This window comes from Lynx rufus, unplaced genomic scaffold (assembly GCF_022079265.1).
Source record: "Lynx rufus isolate CCGP_SWC_20201006 ecotype Redwood Valley unplaced genomic scaffold, mLynRuf1.p SCAF_3, whole genome shotgun sequence".
In the NCBI taxonomy this organism is placed as follows: Eukaryota; Metazoa; Chordata; class Mammalia; order Carnivora; family Felidae; genus Lynx; species Lynx rufus.
In genome coordinates this window covers 17,206,331-17,224,688 of record NW_025814845.1, presented here as the reverse complement: position 1 = coordinate 17,224,688, position 18,358 = coordinate 17,206,331, and the positions used below count along the sequence as shown (strand labels likewise).

Here is an 18,358-nt window from a genome sequence, read left to right as displayed (position 1 = left end):
CCTGCTCATGTAACAGCCCAGCTCAGTGGATGGGCTCTCCTGGTAGTTTTCCGAGTGGTGACGAACATGCCCTGGCCGCTTCCAATTGGCAAATTCCTTGTTTATATCCAAATGGGAAGAGAAGAGAGTGGTCAATCATGACCACTGCGTGTGAAGACAGGGAGTTTTATTGCCATTTTCAGAAGTCGCATATTATCACTTATCCCAACATCTCAGCACTCAGCCACACGGCCCCAAACTAACCACAACAGAGGCTTGGAAAGGTAGAGCAACATAAGAATCTTTGCCACAACTCTGCACCGTTGGCCAAGTAACCCTGGGAGAAAAGACAGACTGTAAAACATTAAGACCCTGCCTATCTCTTTATGCATCTGTAAAAGAATTTCAGATGTCATGTGATCAAAGAACACTCACCATCTGTTTTTAATAAGGTTTTAATTCCATCAGTACAAAACTTTAAATAAAACAAAACTTTGTGATTCTGATTGTTTTTACGTCTGCAAAAAACCTTCTGCTGGTTTTCCACAGCCTCCAATTGCTGGCAAATTTGGGGGAGAATAAGAAAGTATATAATTAAACAAAATTAAATCGTCTCCAATTATAAAGGTTCCAGTTACACATGGCTTTTGGAATTTTAAAGAATTAAACTATACCACTAATACACAAGGGGGATGGTGGTTTAGCATCACTTAGAAACATAAATGTGTTCACAAACATTCTAAATATCCAATATACATACTTCAGAAGAACAGTGACCTTAAGACAATGATTTTTATTACCTTTAGTCTACCAAGCTTGACACTATAAATATACTCATTCAAAAAATTAACACAATATTTAAATAAGAGTCAAGTTCATGAAAATTTACAAAATATAACCAATGTATTCTGACTTATGATCACATCTTAAATATTTCAGCTTTATTCTTCTAGCCTGGTCAGGCCATTTAAAAATATCTGCACACTATTTTAACAAATTCAGGATATAAAACAGTAGGAATTTACTAAGTTTTCCTATTATAAAAATTAATATAGCAATTCTCAAAATACTGAAAAAACCGTTTTATGAAAGCAGTACCCACAATATAACAACTTATTTAAGAACACATCTTCAAAAGGCACATTTGAATTACTAGTATTTATCTCAAGATAGTAGTTGAGTTTTGAATTTCCAGTCAATTTCCCATGATCTCAGCATTACGATCACGGAAGGCCGGGGTTGGAGGTAGGAGAACACAGGTGTCCAGTGAACTTTCCTTAAGGCAGCGGTGTTCTCACTTGCCACACCCATGGAGCCCAAGACAGGGGGGTGAGGGAAAGGGGGGGGGGTCTGCACATCTGTCTTCCGTCCTAATCGAACCCTCAGGAAACACCTTTTACACGAAAATACTTAAGTAAAAAAAAAAAGAAAATCACAAGACAGAAAGCTAAAAAAAAAAAAAAGAAAAAAAAAAAGGAAGGCCCAGAGCACAAACTGCCAGTTTAGTTTGAGTGGTAGTGTTCCTTGTTTGGGGCCCGAAGAAGAGGATGAAGCTTCTGGTTCTTCAGAATCACATCTTCATACTGGGCTCGTCTCAAGTTACATCATCCGGGAGTTCACGGTGCTACAAAATCCTAGCATGTCAGACATACTGGTTTTCAAAATCAAACCTAAATGACTTTATGGTTATCTCTGTCATGTTCCCCTTTAGCAAGGGCTGATATTCTACAGTTGACTGTAATTATATCAGCATCAGTAACCTCAATACCCTACAATACTATAATAACTACTGTTATTTTTAAGGACTTCTGCCTTAGGACCCCAAAATGCAATCCAATATGCACTTTGAGGTATGGTTTACTTTTCAGTGAAGTTAATACTAACTGGAGCACTACACAGACTAAGATCAGTAATCTAAAGTACTAATTGACTACGTAATTGATTCCATGGAAGAAACAAAAGGGACTTTTAGTGCTATGGTGGAATTTCAAAATATTGGCGATCTACTTTAATTTCGTATTATTCCTCTCCAGTCTCAGCTGAGTGCCTCCATTTTCTAAGAAGGGAGAGTATCTTTAGATTTTTCCCCTTACTTTAACAAAATAATTGACCAAAAATATTCTGAAGCACAGAAAATAAAATGGTCACCTGTTACTTAACCAAGATATAATTTTCCATTCCCTAACAATGGTCACTTTAGGGGCAATTATTCAAGTTCTAAAATAGCGGCTTTTTAAATTAAGGCAATATTATTCTTACCAGATTTTCTATTAACCACTCTACTGAAGTTCACATGAGCAGTTTCACCCTTGAAGGCCTTTTATAATGTAAGAAGAGTGAAGACAACGTCCTTCTCAGTGTTTATAAAGAATACAAAAAGTTATTCAAAGTCAACAAATACCTTATGTTTCTACTTGGAATTCTAAAGTAATTACAGTCATTTCAGAATGTGTAAACCATGAAATTACCTTTTAAACGAACAAAACAACATAAAATACAATTTTTCTACAAAAATACAATTTAGGAGATATACCACTTCTTCCCTGAAACAGAAATTTAATATTTGGACAAAAAACTGTAAACTTTTGATTACATTCAAAAGATAACCTTTTAAAGACTTACATTATTTGAGGTTTTGGCAACTGGAGATCTTAACAGCAGATTCGCCCTGCGGTAATGTTCTAACAACATAATAATGCCAAATGTTTTTTTCTCTTACGCTTACATCTGCTACCAGGAAGAGAAAAATGGCTTCCTGCAGTGGACGGTCTGGGTGAATGAACTGCTGAAGTGGACAATGCGGCCCTGATTTCTACCTTGACTGCGTTCCACAATCACACAAGGCATTTGTACCAACTGGACAGGACTCTTCCCATCTTTCAATGCCTGAGTAAGATTTAAGATCTGTGGAAAAAAGAGAGATTTTCACCAGTTCAAATAAGATAAAAACCTTCATTCAGTTCACTGAATAATGGCTATTTTAACCATTTATTCATAACTACAATCTTTATGTCATCCACTTCTGCCCAACAGAGATGACAAGGAGTAACTGCTATAAATACATACTAGACAGACACAAAAATAGACACACACGAGCGTACAAAATTAGCATTAAATAACTTTTGCCAATTAGTAACTTTAAAATATTCTAGAATGTACTGATGTCCAGAAGCAATCAGAAGACTGAATAAAGTGAATGGTTCCACATACTCCATTTGACATAGAAGCTAGACAGATTCTGGTCTAAAGAGTCTGCTTTTTCCATAATTTGGCTATTGTAGACAATGCTGCTGTAAACATCAGATACGTGTATCCCTTTGAATCAGTATTTTTGCATTTGCTGATTGCAGTGCAATGGCCGAATCGTACGGTAGTTCTATTTTTAACTTTCTGCAGCACCTCCATCCTGTTCTCCAGAGTGGCCGCATCAGTTTGCATTCCCACCAACAGTGTTTGGAAGGAGCTCAAGTGTCCATCGACTGATGAATGGATTAGGAAGATGTAGCACATATATACAATGGAATGTCACTCGGCCATAAGAAAGAATGAAATCTAGCCATTTGCAGCGAGGTGGATGGACTAAAGAGTGTTATGCTAAGCAAAATAAGTCAGTCAGAGAAAGACAAATACCGTACGATTGCACTCATATGTGGAATTTAAGGAACAAAACAAACGATCACAGGGGAAAAAGAGAGAGGCAAACCAAGAAACAGGCTCTTAACCACAGAGAACAAACTGATGGTTACCAGAAGGGAGGCGGGCAGAGGGATGGTTGAAATAGGAGATGGGGATTAAGGATGCATTTATTGTGATGAGCACTGGGTGTTGTACCTAAGTGCTGAGTCACTAAATTGTACACCTGACACTAACATTACACTATATGCTTACTGGAATTTAAATAAAAATTAAAAAAAAAACAAACATTATCCACTTATTCAACAAAAAAATTTGTTGCACGCCTACTACGTGCTAGGCTCTGTTCTAAGTGCTGGGGCTATAACAGTAGAAAAAAACAAAACAAAACCCCCATTTTCACAGAACTTACATTTTAGCAGGGGGAGGAGTCAATAAGCATGAATAAGTAAATTACAACATGTATCACAGGGTACAAGTGCCATGGGAAAGCATTACACAGGCATTGGGTTACAGAATTTGGGAAGGTACCCATTTAAAATAAAGTTTCATTTAAGAGTTCACTCTTAAATAGAAAAAATAAAACTAGAAAGAGTAAAATATATTACATGTTTAAACATACTCTTAGAATTGCTACTTGAGCACATAAATAAGGGTGTGAAACTCAACACATAGCTTACAGCCTATTCTACTCTGTTCAGATAATAATTCAGTTTCTTTTTTCCCCCTGCATATCAGGTAAAAAAAAAAAAAAACTCCCTTTGTTATGTACTTTAGAAATAAAGATGTCTTCTTCAAGTATTTGAAAATATCTAATAATATACAGATAGTATGCATTTTAGTGGTTCTTATAAAGATTATTTAATAGTGATAAGCATAAAGGTTTCAACATAAAGCCATACTAATAAATAAAATTCACATTACTTTGAACAGTATAAACTGGATGCTTTAGATCCTGGAAAATCTGAAGTATTTAATACCTCAGGGAAATAAATCTTTACTAGCTATAGTAGCTACTCAATGTATTTATGTTTTAGATTCCGTTTTAAGTTCTTCCCTTAAAATTTCCAGGCTGGATAACAAGACACAAAGAATTTATGAAATTCACATTTATAAACATTGTTCTTATCACAAAAATAAATGTGGGCACCAGCATGGCTAAGGAATGAAACGTTCTGGTTAGTTTCCTCTTCTGGTTTTAAAAATTCTATTCTAAAATTGTTAGTCTAAACACAAATTTAAGTAACACCTAATATTTTCCTGACTCTAAAGACATGGTTGTTGGGGCGCCTGGGTGGCTCAGTTGGTTAAGCATCCAACTTCCACTCACGTCACGATCTCACGGTTTGAGTTCGAGCCCTGCGTCAGGCTCGGTGCTTACAGCTCAGAGCGTGGATCCTGCTTCGGATTCTGTGTCTCCCTCTCTCTCTGCTCCTCCCCCCTCATGCTCTGTCTCTGTCTCTCTCTCTCTCTCAAAAATAAACATTAAAAAACAGTTAAAAAATAAAGACATGATTGTTGTAGAGAATCCAGAAAACAGAATGGTATAAACAAAATGAGAGTCATTCTACAAGATTAACAATTTTCAAATATATAATAGCAAATATTATTCAAGCCTAAGAACTATCCTAAATATTAATGTTTCTTTGAAAATTGTTAAGACACTTGATAATCTTGCATTTATTTACTAAAGAAACATCTACTGAGCATGTACTATGTTGGGGAGGAGAGAAGACTGAATAGGAGGAAAAAACTCATGAGAGCCCTCTAAATTACACACTTTCTAGAAACAAAAAGCCATATGAACAAATAACTGGAATAAAAATTGATAAACACTTTGGGGCGCCTGGGTGGCGCAGTCGGTTAAGCGTCCGACTTCAGCCAGGTCACGATCTCGCGGTCCGGGAGTTCGAGCCCCGCGTCAGGCTCTGGGCTGATGGCTCAGAGCCTGGAGCCTGTTTCCGATTCTGTGTCTCCCTCTCTCTCTGCCCCTCCCCCGTTCATGCTCTGTCTCTCTCTGTCCCAAAAATAAATAAATGTTGAAAAAAAAATTAAAAAAAAAATTGATAAACACTTTAACAACAGTAGACCTAGGCCCGGACTTAAAATCTGAACCCCTCCACTACATATCACCCATTTTTTCATTTCTCAAGAGATAAACAAATCTATTATTGTATGTTTAAAAATTTTTTAATGTTTATTTACTTTTGAGAGAGAGAGAGAGAGAGAGAGAGAGAGCACGCGCGCGCACACGAGTGGAGGAGGGGCAGAGAGAGAGAGGGAGAACCAGAATCTGCACCAGGCTCCAGGCTCTGAGCTGTCAGCACAGAGTCCAACGCGGGGCTCGAACCCACGGACCATGAGATCATGACCTGAGCCGAAGTCAGATGCTTAACCGACTGAGCCACCCAGGCGCCCCAATTACTGTATGTTTAAATTAGAGAAGACTATTTTTAGAAATAGGTTAAGCATTGTAGGCAAAGAAGAAACACTTCAGAAGTCTCCATCTATGCCGCGTTTGAGAACTCGGTAGTGATGTGACGGTTAGGCTGAGGGCGGATGGTATAAACTCTCAGACTTCTGCATATAGACTTTGCTCTCCTTTAGCCCATTTCACTGGTCCTCAAATGTTAGTGGGTATAAGAATTACTGTACTATCTAAAACCACCCATAATCGCTTTATGGTTGATTTTAAGCTATTTTTTAATAGTAATATTCCCAATATATTGTTTTCACATCAAATTTTTGAGTAAAATGGACATCAGTATGTGTATTTCCAGGGAGTGCTGCAGAAAACAGAATGGCAGGAAGAGTCTAGAAAGACAGAACTGGAGCTTGAAGGAAAACCGTCCTCCAGATGAAGAGGAAAATGCACCTGAGGAGTGGCAACAACACACACAAGGGCACCACTGGGAGACGAGAAATGGGAGGGAGTAAGAGTTAAGAGTGACCAGGCTTAGAGGAAGCCATGAGTGACGAGTGCCAGGGCAGGTGTACAGGACAGAGGCAGACTACTAAAGGTCTTGTTGACTGGCACTGGAGCCTGTACAGTGACAAATCACGGAAGCTGTAAGTCACAGGAGACATGGTCAGATTTGCTTTCAGAGACATGGCTCTGGTTGAATGTGAAAGACAGGAAAAGAGGCCAGGATACCATTTAGAAGATCATTAAATGCAGAGAAGTGATGATAAGGGTCTCAGGCAGAGGCAATGCCTAAATGCAGACTGAGACCCCCTCATTTCATAGATTCAACATCTTAACCCTTTTGAGCCAAGTTTCCTCCACGTAAAATGCAGATAACTGTGTAGAGCTGCTATAAGAATAAATGACACCAAACATCAAAGTATCTAGTAAAGGGTAAAGTACTCAAGAGGTACTAAAGTGTTACTTTCATTGTCTTTAACATCAATTGTTACTGAATCTGCAAATGAGCTTCCGGTTTATAAGTCACTGAATAGAAGTTCACTGTGTATTCATAAGACAGCTTTATTTATTATTTCTGCCACTTTCTCAGACCACGTGTAAAATTATTTCACCTAAGTATTTTCTGAGGTCCAGTGTTCCCAACAGGCATAGGCAGAACACAAAATGAATGGCCTTAGACTCTTAACTATAGAACAAACCGAGGGTTGCTGGAGGGGAAGCGGGTGAGGGGATGGGCTAGATGGGTGATGGGCATCAAGGAGGGCACTTGTGATGAGCACCGGGTATCATATGTAAGTGATGAATCTTTAAATCCTACCCTTGAAACTAATATTACACTGTATGTTAACTAGTTAGAATTTAGGTAAAAACTTGAAATATAAAAAATAAATAAAATAAAATGAACAATCTTATTGAACCTGATCATGACCTACTGCTATTTAACGTAACATTCGAAATCTTTAACTTTAATAAACATTACTAGTTCCAGACTGTTTTTAAAAAAATGACTTCATACTAGCTCTTAGTTCCAGTCCCAATCTTTCTGAGAAGAATTAGAACACGTCACTGATAATGTGTGTAAGACTAAAAACTTACTGTAAATTAGGGCAAAAGACTTGGCTGTACCAAAGCACAAGTCTGGAGTTAACTGGCAAAACTGGAGGGCAGAGGGATTTAAGGAAAATTATAAACAGTAGAAATAACACAAGTATTTTGACTTCGTTAAGGAACTGGCTGAAAAATGATTTTGTTGCTTGGAATATAGGTTACTGTTATTTGTTTTTGTTTGTTAAACTTCTGTTTCAAAGCACTGATTTACTTTAGAACATAAAATAAAACCTGATTTTTCAGATCAGCTTTTTGAAAAAAACAGTTAAAACCAGAAAGCTACATAATCATGCATGGTCAGGGTACCTTATTCTTTCCGGCTATCAGAAAGACAAAAACCAAACCAAAACCAAACTAAACAAAAATGGGGAACCTGGGTGGCTCAGCTGGTTAAGCATCTGATTTCAAGTCAGGTCATGATCTCACGGTTTATGAGTTTGAGCCCCACAAAGGGCTCTCTGCTGTCAGCACAGAGCCCGCTTCAGATCCTCTATCCGTCCCCACCTCTGCCTCTCCCCTGCTCACTCTCGCTCTCTCTAAAATAAATAAACTTAAAAACAATTTAAAAAAAAATCAAATTAAAACATACAACCAAGGCATCATTTTATTTTTTTTCTCCAGAACTTGATCTTGTCATTTTTAAATTTTATTACATGCATTTGTAGAATACCTTAACTCCTTTGTGAATGAGATAGGATATGAACAAATAAACCTAAAAGAGCAGACAGCCTCTGGTATATCTTTGTGACAGATCTCAGAACTGGAATGTCCCCTATCTTTTCAGACAAGCATTTTAAAATTTGTATTTAAGGGGCGCCTGGGTGGCTCAGTCGGTTGGGTGTCCGACTTCGGCCCAGGTCATGATCTCGCGGTCTGTGAGTTCGAGCCCCGCGTCGGGCTCTGTGCTGACAGCTCAGAGCCTGGAGCCTGTTTCAGATTCTGTGTCTCCCTCTCTCTGACCCTCCCCTGTTCATGCTCTGTCTCTCTCTGTCTCAAAAATAAATAAACGTTAAAAAAAAAAAAATTAAAAATAAATAAATAAATAAAATAAAATTTGTATTTAAATTCCTCATGTACTAACTTTAATTTACAACAAAAGCTTATTCAATTATTTAGAGCTTTTCCCTGAAAAACAAAATTCCTGAGAGGGGTGCCTGAGTGGCTCAGTTGGTTAAGCGTCTGACTCTTGATTTTGGCTCAGGTCATGATCTCACGATCAAGCCCCACATCCAGCTCATCAAGGAGCATGGCGCCTGCTTGGAATTCTCTCTCTACCCTCCTCCCCCCCATCTCTCTGCTCCTTCCCGCTCCTGCTTGCTCTCTCTCAAAATAAATAAATTTAAAAAAATTCCCAAGATAAATCTTTACGGATAAGAGAATTCCAGAAGATGGAGAATATTTATACATCACTTTGTTTTAAGCAAAATGGTCATCTTAGGGCATAATTATCTATGCCAGAAAATGTAGCTCAACTATAGTTTGGGATGGTGACACTCTTCGACATAATTATAATCATGGGCCACCTAAGCCCTTCATGCCTGCCTGAGTCACCTAACTCGGCTCCCTGCAAGGCCCCCTGTCTCTGGCCTCCTCACCTGCTGAGCAAATCTGCACCTGACTGTCCAGCCTCATCTTCCCTAGTGGTTCTTAATCTTTGCTGAGTTAGAGACACCTCTGGTTGAGATATAAATTCCACCCCAAAATGCACATACAAACAGAATTTAGCCTAATTCAGGCATTCACAAAAGAAGGTCTCCTCTCTGGAAATTAGTTTTTTGTGTACTTTTTTTCCCCCAGAAATTAGTTTTATCACAACCCTTTCGAATGGTAATCTCTCACTGCTCTGATCCCTTCCACGTGGAATCTATATTCTGGCACTTAAGGCTTCCAAGATCTGGCTCTAGCCTTCTTCTCCAGCCACTTCACTTACTATTTAAAACTTATGACTCCAGCAAAGCACTGCATGAATGCAGATAACAGAGAGCACAGAGAGGTGTACAAGCGAATAATCCATCCTTTTCCCTGACCCCTGGCCTCCTCATCACAGCAAATGTTCCATGACAGGAGGAACTGGGTCTTGCTCACAGTTCTATTTCAATCACTTCCTGGTACTAGTTCTGTCAATAAATATTTGGTGTATGAATGATTATTTAACTTAATCATATCTATTTGTTAAAGTTATATAATGTAATCCTCAGTACAAAAACTAGACTGGTCTTTTTTGCCACAGGTATGCAGCAAATAGTTACCTGAAATTAAACGTGTATTTTAGGAAGAAAAAGTTAATTAGTAAGTCACTAAAAGACAATGTTTACAGTAACTTATCTGTTCATTATACTTAACACTATAAAATTATTCACAATGATTTAGTTTCAAGTTTTCCTTCTGGAATCTAAGTACTGTCAGTAGAGTGGAAGAACTAGACATTATCCGTAGACCAGCCAGCCTGCACACCCACACCAGCAGACCTAACGCCTTGTACCTCTAATTAAAGAAAGACGGAGTGACAAGACTGAGTTACTATTAGTACTTTTTTGCCTCACTCAGTGTTCAACTTTGGTGATATGGCGATTTACTGACTGTGCCAGCAAAGGCCAAACACATTCTATGAGAGAAATAATCAAAAGGCAACAGAACTCGGCACTGAAACATCCAAGCAAGTGGACTTGAGGAGGAAAAATACAGTAACACTCAGGAAAATAGTTATCAAAATGAAGACAAAGAATTCACAGGAGAGTGAAACTGGTTAACTAAACAATACACAACAAGGTCAAAAATGCCTAATTTAGAACAAGACAGGAAAGATGCTATTGAAATCAACTTCATTTTTAATCATACGAGCTATTTTGGTTCAGCATAAAAGAATTGCATCTTTGGGTCACAATGGAGAGAAGGGTTAACTACTACCGTTTCAAAGAGAAACTGTCTTCTTAAGGAACAAGGTCATAAAAAGGTAACTTACCTGACCCCTCATAACAGACATCTGACTTTCAAAAGTAGCTTTGTTAAATCTTCTGTCAGTCTTTATGGGAAAGGAGGAAAAAAACCTACATTATTATAATTCCAAAAATCAAGAAATTTGAAACAAATATTTGAAAACAAAGGAACTCTTCAACTTAGCACATAAGGCCATTCCAGAGCTTTCCTAATAGATAAAATAACATGTAAAGAGTATTTTTACTTGAAGTATTTTTGTATGTCTCTAGAATGACAAGCATAGTTTATTTATAATCCACCTGGTCCCAAAAGGATTTAAAATGACCTTCCAGCCAATGGGTTTAGGTGTTTTTGAGAGAATTAAACTACAGCAGCTCACCAAATATTTATTACAATTTATGGAGTACTTTTGTAAAAATTCAACTTTTGAAGAAAACAACTTGTCAGATTTTAATAGAGTCTTACTTCAAAGAACACTCATAACCAGTGTAACTTCACAAATTTATGCTCCTGTAAAGTAAAGCTGTTAATTCCTTTTTAAGTCAGGCTCTACACCAGAAGCAGTAAACTGCAAATTAGCTCTATTAAGAAAATCTCGTTTGAGATTTATTTCGTTTTCCGCAAGAATTAAAACGAAAAATTTATTTACCTTAAAAAGTTCATGAAGATCTTCACATAAATCTTGCACAAAGTTCATGTCGGAAATATACGGTAGAATCAAGTTTCTTACTTCTTCAGAAAAAGGAACTTTTGCTTGAGGAAGCCAAGCCCAGTGAAATGGATCTGAAAGAAAAAGGAGAGAGAAAGAGAGGAAGAAGTTATCAGAGAATAATCATCCTGATTCCCAGTTTGGGTGGTGAATTCAGATGGTAAAGCACAGTAAAGTATTATTTAGAACTAGTCAGCTTCCTGAGTTTTAAATAGTAAAAGGTAAGAATTTTGATAATCAGTCTCTCTCAGACAGCCCTATATCAAAAAACACATCTGAATCCCTGGTTTCTAAACTTGGAAATTAAGGGACACCTATAATTTGTTCACATACACCAGATCAAATACCATGGCTAAGATTTCCCTGCCCTCCTCCCAGTTACAAATGATCAGGAATGGACCACTCACGAGTGTGTGTGTGTGTGTGTGTGTGTGTGTGCGCACGCATGTGTATGTGCACGCATGCACATGCGTGGAAATATATGACGTTCCAAAGTCTTATCTAAAAAATTTTTTTAAGTGTTATTTACTTATTTATTTTGAGACAGAGAGAGAGAGAGAGAGACAGGGAGAGAGAGAGAGATTGCAAGCAGGGGAGGGGCAGAGAGAGAGGAAGAATCCCAACCAGGATCCATGCTGTCAGCGCAGAGCCTGATGCAGGGCTTGAACTCATGAACTGTAAGATCACGATCTGAGCCGAAATCAAGAGTTGGAGGCTTAACCAACTGAGCCACCTGTGAATGTTCCAAACTTTTAAATCATTAGTAGGTGAATAGGCAAATGTCTCTAAGGGATCAAAGATCCATGACTTCAGGCTAATTCTAGTTCTCTCCTAAGAAGACTGTTAAATCTACACAGTACTAGGATGAGAAAGATTCGTAAAGTTGTAGAATCTTCTGGAGAGGGTGCATATTCAAATTCCTGCAAGAAAGTATATGTAAGGCTTATGACAAGATGATCACCCACGGAGCTACTGTGGGCACATCCAATGAGAACCTCCTACAGCTAGAGTCATTCCTTCTGACTTCTCTTTTATTATCTCCCCGTCCACTGTGGGAAGTACACAGTCCATTCCAAAGAAAGCCCTTCCTCCGGCCCACATCTCCCTGCAGCTATATCTAATTTCCTTTTTACTTTTCCCTGACCAATCACATAAAAGCTCTTATTCCATGCCTGCCTTTACTTCTGATCCCTATCCCTCAACTTCTATTATCACCATTCAAACCGCTCTCCCCTAAGACCACCAGCCATCTCATAAGAGTCTCTCCAAAGGCATACTTGCAGTCCTCATGCTACTTAATGTCTCTGTAGAAAGTAGCAGTCTTCTATCATCTCCCTTTGTGAAATTCTCTCCTGTGTGGCTTTGGAGATACTACTCTCCCAGAGTGTACTTTCTATCCTTTAAGCCACTTCTTTTGTTTGCTGGCTTTTCCTCTTGCCTTCAATGCCACCATTCCCCCCTTTCTCTCCTTCATTTATTTGCTAAACATTCATGAGACATTCACTGAGTATTTGTGTACCTCACAGTGTCCTAGTGGTGGTATTTGTTCTCCTTGAATTCCCTGAGGTAATAAACACCACCATGGCTTCCGCTACCACGGTGACAGTTTAAAAACTATATCTTCAATATCAACTCCTCTTTCAAGTTCCAGATCTCTAATCCTCAACTGCATATTTGGTAAAATTTCCCAGATGTATTGTAGGAGCCCTTAACACTTTTAAAATACAATTTGCATATAAATTCCAAACTATTAGAGGGAAAAAACAATGAAACAAAGACATCTCAAGCCAATTCAACAAAAGATAGGAAAGGAAAAATAAATTGGAATTCATGGTCAATAGAAAAAAGTAAGATGGCAGGAAAAGTTCAAACACATTATTTATTGAGACTTTAACTAGAGTTAAATGTACCTTTTAAAAGAATCTCAGATTGGGTAAAAAAATATCCAGTTAAGTGTTGGGCATAAGTCATATGCTTACAACAAAATGATGGAAGTTAAAAATAAAAGTATAGAATAACACCAGGTAAATGTTAATAAAAAGAAATGAGGTGTAGCAATGTTACAACAGATAAAATAAGAAAAGTAAAAAAAAAAAACATTGAGAGGGATAAAGTGAGATGTATTTCACACTAATAAAAGAACAAGCCACCAACAATATAAAATGCTGGGCCTTTATATATGTCAAATACACAGCAAAAAATGTACAGAAATGCAAGAAGAAATTGCCAAAATCACAATCTTAGTCAACTTCAACTCTCAAAAATTAACAGATCAAGTGGTCAAAAAAATAATATGATTTGACTAACAACTACAAGCTTTAATTAACAGACAGATGCAGAACTTAGTGTCCAGACAAGTTCTTTTCAAGTACCTTTTAACTGGCCATCAACCAGATTACAAAGGAATTACTAACAAATTTCAATCAGCAGAATTTATGCAGCCAGTCATAGGTCACAAAGCAATAAAACTTGAAAATAAAAATGGGCAGGTTTTTTTTTAATCAACTGACACAGAAATTTTATTTACTTATTCATTAATTTTTATTAAAAAAAGGTTTTTTTAGGGGCATCTGGATGCCTCAGTCATTTAAGTGTCCAACTTCGGTTCTGGTCATGATCTCATGGTTTGTGAGTTTGTAACTCAGGAAGTTCTTTTTTTCTTTAATTTTTTTTAATGTTTATTTTTTATTTTCGAGACAGAGAGAACATGAGCAGATAAGGGGCAGAAAGAGAGGCGGGGACAGAGGATCCGAAGTGGGCTCTGTGCTGAAAGCAGTGAGCCCAATGTGGGGTTTGAATTCACGAACCATGAGATCATGACCTGAGCCGAAGTCAGATGCTCAACTGACTGAGCCACCCAGGTGCCCCAATTATAATTCTATAAAAAAACTTTGTACCCATTAATCCAGATCTCAAGATGTCACGAACAATTTTAAACAAAATAAAACTAGCTCAAGAAGATGTAGCAAACCAGACCCTCAACCACAGAGGAGACTGGTAAGGCAGTTAAAGCACTACTCACTGCAAAGGGGAGAGGTAGGCCTAAACTGTTTTGTAAGTGAATACTACCCAAAACATTAAAGTTAAGTTCTATCCATATATTAAAATAGATGATTCTCATGTTACATACATTTAAAAACTTATTCTACAAGACTAACACAAGCCAAAAAACCAAAACCAGACACAGTCCCTCAAAAATAAGCAAACAAACATGGCAAGGCCCGTGTAGAATGTATCTTTGCATCCCCAACATCTAGAATGGAGCCCTAGTGAATGATTATTCTTCACCCAATTTTTCTTTTCCTTTTTTTGATATCCATAAGTTTTGTTCCCTTCCCATTCTGGAAAAGGGTGATTATAGAATGTATAGATGGTTCTAAACACTTACATGCTCTCCATTCATCAGGATGCTTAAAAGGAAATGCCAGACCATTATCAATTGCAGCTATTTTAATAAGTGATTCTTTATCATCAATCCATTTCGTTTCCTAAAGAAGAAAAAAATGGCTGCTGATAAAAAAATGTATATGAATATTTCTAAAAGATCAAGTATTAAATAAATTTTTAAAAATTATTGAAGTTTAAATACCTTTTATTTGAAGAGACTAAAAAATAAAAAATAAGTTGCCTTTTATTAAAGGTCTTACTATAAATAAAAAATAAGTTATCAGAAAGTACAAATTTCCACACTTGAAGGGAAGAAACCATCGTATAAATCAGTAAGAATTTCATAATCACTATTTTTTATTTGCTATTATAAATTCAGATAGTACTGGTTTCATTTCTTTCCTTTTGGGGAAGAGGACTTGGAATTATTAAGACTTAAAAATTTGTTGTTTCAGATAATTTACTGCTAGATATACTGCTTAAAAGTATGACATTTGCAAAATATTGGTATTTTTAAGAGAACTTAACAAAGCTACCTCATTAAAAATTTAGTCTTTCCTGGGGTACCCCGGAAATATTTAGTCCAAACACAAAATGTTTCTAAATAAAACTCTTCAAAGAACAATTATAAAAAGGTCCAGTAGAAGGAATCTCAAGATACCATTAATTACAGAAAGTAGGCCATTCCTAACTTCTACATTCTTGACAGCAAGAGGGATTTCATGTTAAAGAGTATTTATTATGGGGGTGCCTGGGTGGCTTAGTCGGTTAAGCGTCCGACTTCGGCTCAGGTCATGATCTCGCGGTTCATGGGTTCGAGCCCCGTGTCGGGCTCCGTGCTGACAGCTCAGAGCCTGGAGCCTGCTTCGGATTCTGTGTCTCCCTCTCTCTCTGACCCTCTCCTGCTCACGGTCTGTCTCTCTTTGTCTCTCAATAATAAACAAACTTTAAAAAAATTTAAAAAAAAGAGTATTTATTATGTAAAGATAAGACGGTTGCCATTAGCAAGTGGCCTAGATAAAAACAAAAGGTAAAAAAGACAATTTTAAAATGAGAAGTATTAGCATGAAGGTCCGTGTCATATATGTCTGGTTTGTTTCTTTTAGTTTATATCAAATATCTTACCTCACTGAAAATGCACAAAATACTTAAGAGCAAAAGAATAAAATTTTCAGTAAAATCTAATTGCTCAAAATACACCAATAAAATATATTTAGCAACTATTATGAAAATATATATTTATGTGTGTATTTTAAACCTATTTCTGCTGTAACTGCCATTTATTTTTATTTCTTTTCTTCTATTTACAATTTTATTGAGGTATAATTTACACACAATAAACTTCACATATTAGTGTACAATTTGATAAGCATCCGCGGATGTGAAACCTTCACCGAAAGTTTTCTGGTGTCCTTTGCAGTGGCTCCCTCTCTCGCTCCCTCCCTCTACCCCACCCGCAGGCAACCAGGGTCTGCTTTCTGTCACCAGGGATTAGTTTGCACTTTGTAGATTTTCACATAAATGGAATCAGTGTGTTCCCTTTGTGAGTAGCTCCTTTCACTCAGCAGGATTTTGAGACTCATCCACATTATGGAGTCATAAGACTCAGAAAGAAGTGAATTACTAAAATATAAACACGTCGACCAAAAATACCAGAACCTTTTTTACATAAAAGCAAAATAAATCTGGTGGTCGTGGTTCTACAACGAATTTCCCAAGTTCTAAAAAAAAGTACCAAGCTGGTATCATTCTTCTACTCTAATACAACATAAAAAATAAAGCTGCACAGAGATTTAGAAATTTAAAAAATGCAGTGTAAACAGGGGAGGAAAGAAAAAAGATGAGAAAAACAGCAAAAGGAGATAAAACCAAGGATCTAAGTGAAGGAAATGAAGAAATGAAGAAAAACATAAATTTAAGGAATCTTTTGGGGCGCCTGGGTGGCTCAGTCGGTTAGGCGGCCGACTTCGGCTCAGGTCATGATCTCGCAGTCCGTGAGTTCGAGCCCCGCGTCGGGCTCTGTGCTGACAGCTTAGAGCCTGGAGCCTGTTTCAGATTCTGTGTCTCCCTCTCTCTGACCCTCCCCCGTTCATGCTCTGTCTCTCTCTGTCTCAAAAATAAATAAAGCATTAAAAAAAAAAAAAATTTAAGGAATCTTTTATAGAAATTGTGTGTGTCTCTGTGTATAATTTTGAAATTTCCTTACCTTAACTTCCTTTCCCTGTTGCTTTTCGTATTTGATTAACCAATTGTCATTTCCCCTGTCTTTCAAAACAAAACAAATGTTACTTCATTTTTTATGGATATCATAGCTTAATATCAAAGGAAATATTCTAGTCACCTTTTGATTTTCAAGACCTTAACTGGTTATCTGTGGCACATGTGTACATATTAAAGGCTCCAACCTAACACATACAAGCCAAAAAATACTTACAAATGTTAACTAACACTTTTTGAGGGTTTACGCTGTGTCAGACATTGTTGTAAGTACTTAACAGGCACTAATTCATTTAATCCTTATAACCATTCTGTGAGGTATGTATTATCAAGAACTATTAAATCAAGGTTATTAAAATCAAGGATAACTTCTCTTCCCCTCAGGAAGAAAAAGCATGTACCTCTATTACCAAGCAAATTTCTGGGTAGGTTCTCACCTAATGTCTGTATAGAAGTACTCTATGACTCTACATCAAATTTAACATTAATCGAAGACCACATTAATTAAGAAGGCAACTCTGGAAAAGTATGTAATGCTTTTTCAGAAACTAGTATAAGTGAGCAAATATTTTGAACCAGTGGTTCTCAAATTTCAGCATGCTTCAGAATTACTGAGAGGACATGTTAAAACAGACTGGTGGCCCCCTATGCAGAGTTTCTGCTTTAGCAGGACTGGGGTGCACTCTTCTGAAAAGATGCATGTGTAACAAGTCCCCACATGAAACTGACCCAGCCAGTCCAGGGAACCATATTTGGGAACCACTGTTTCAGATGATCTACACCACTGCTCCATTCTAGCACAGAAAAAAATCAAGTTTAATGTATTTATAGACTATGCTAACAGTTACCTAAAGTCAAAATAAGCATCTAAAATAATTTACACAATCAAGTTTTAATTATTCATATTATGCAGATAATATTTCTGGCTTTGTCCTGCTGCTAAGAAATTCCCCAGGAGGGACAAGAACTGACCTCTACCACCCAGGCAGGAGACTGCTATGAGTTAGAATCTCCAGTACAAGATTAACTCTGCCCAAGGGAGTCAGTACTACATCTGTTTTCCAAGGCAGGTAGAGAAAAAGTGGCCTCCAGACTTCTGTATCAAAATTTTATGTCTTTGATTTAGATAACAAGAGTTGAATACAATCTGCAAACTAACAAGATTTGGGTAAACAAGTAAGAGAACTTCAATACCTGTATTTCTGATGATGTAATCCAAAATAACTAATCTTTCAAACTGTGACTGAAATTGTTTTCTAATATTCTCGGGCAAAGGGTCAGCTTCAAATTTCCTAAGCCAATATTCAGCCTCCTTGTAACCTTCAACAAATAACTGAAAGGAACCAATCTATAATTTTAAGAACTAGAGTTAGAAAAGAAAGTACAAGAACAAAGAAATTACTTCTTTAATTTCTCACCAGTATCATCATAAAATGTTATATAAACATTATAAGAAAAATAGA

The 18,358-nt window shown here is 37.1% G+C and overlaps 1 protein-coding gene across 1 annotated transcript in view; it reads right to left on the bottom strand.

Moving 5' to 3' along the window:
- Positions 1-416: 416 nt before the first annotated feature.
- PI4K2B (phosphatidylinositol 4-kinase type 2 beta) overlaps positions 417-18,358 on the bottom strand; it is a 32,496-nt gene continuing 14,554 nt past the window's right edge. The window contains exons 5-10 of the mRNA XM_047091060.1: positions 18,090-18,243; positions 16,885-16,943; positions 14,680-14,779; positions 11,232-11,365; positions 10,608-10,667; positions 417-2,883 (exon numbers count right to left, since the gene is read on the bottom strand). Of these exons, the coding sequence (XP_046947016.1) occupies positions 2,710-2,883; positions 10,608-10,667; positions 11,232-11,365; positions 14,680-14,779; positions 16,885-16,943; positions 18,090-18,243 (681 nt within the window). The 3' untranslated portion in view covers positions 417-2,709. The remainder of the gene's footprint in view (positions 2,884-10,607; positions 10,668-11,231; positions 11,366-14,679; positions 14,780-16,884; positions 16,944-18,089; positions 18,244-18,358) is intronic.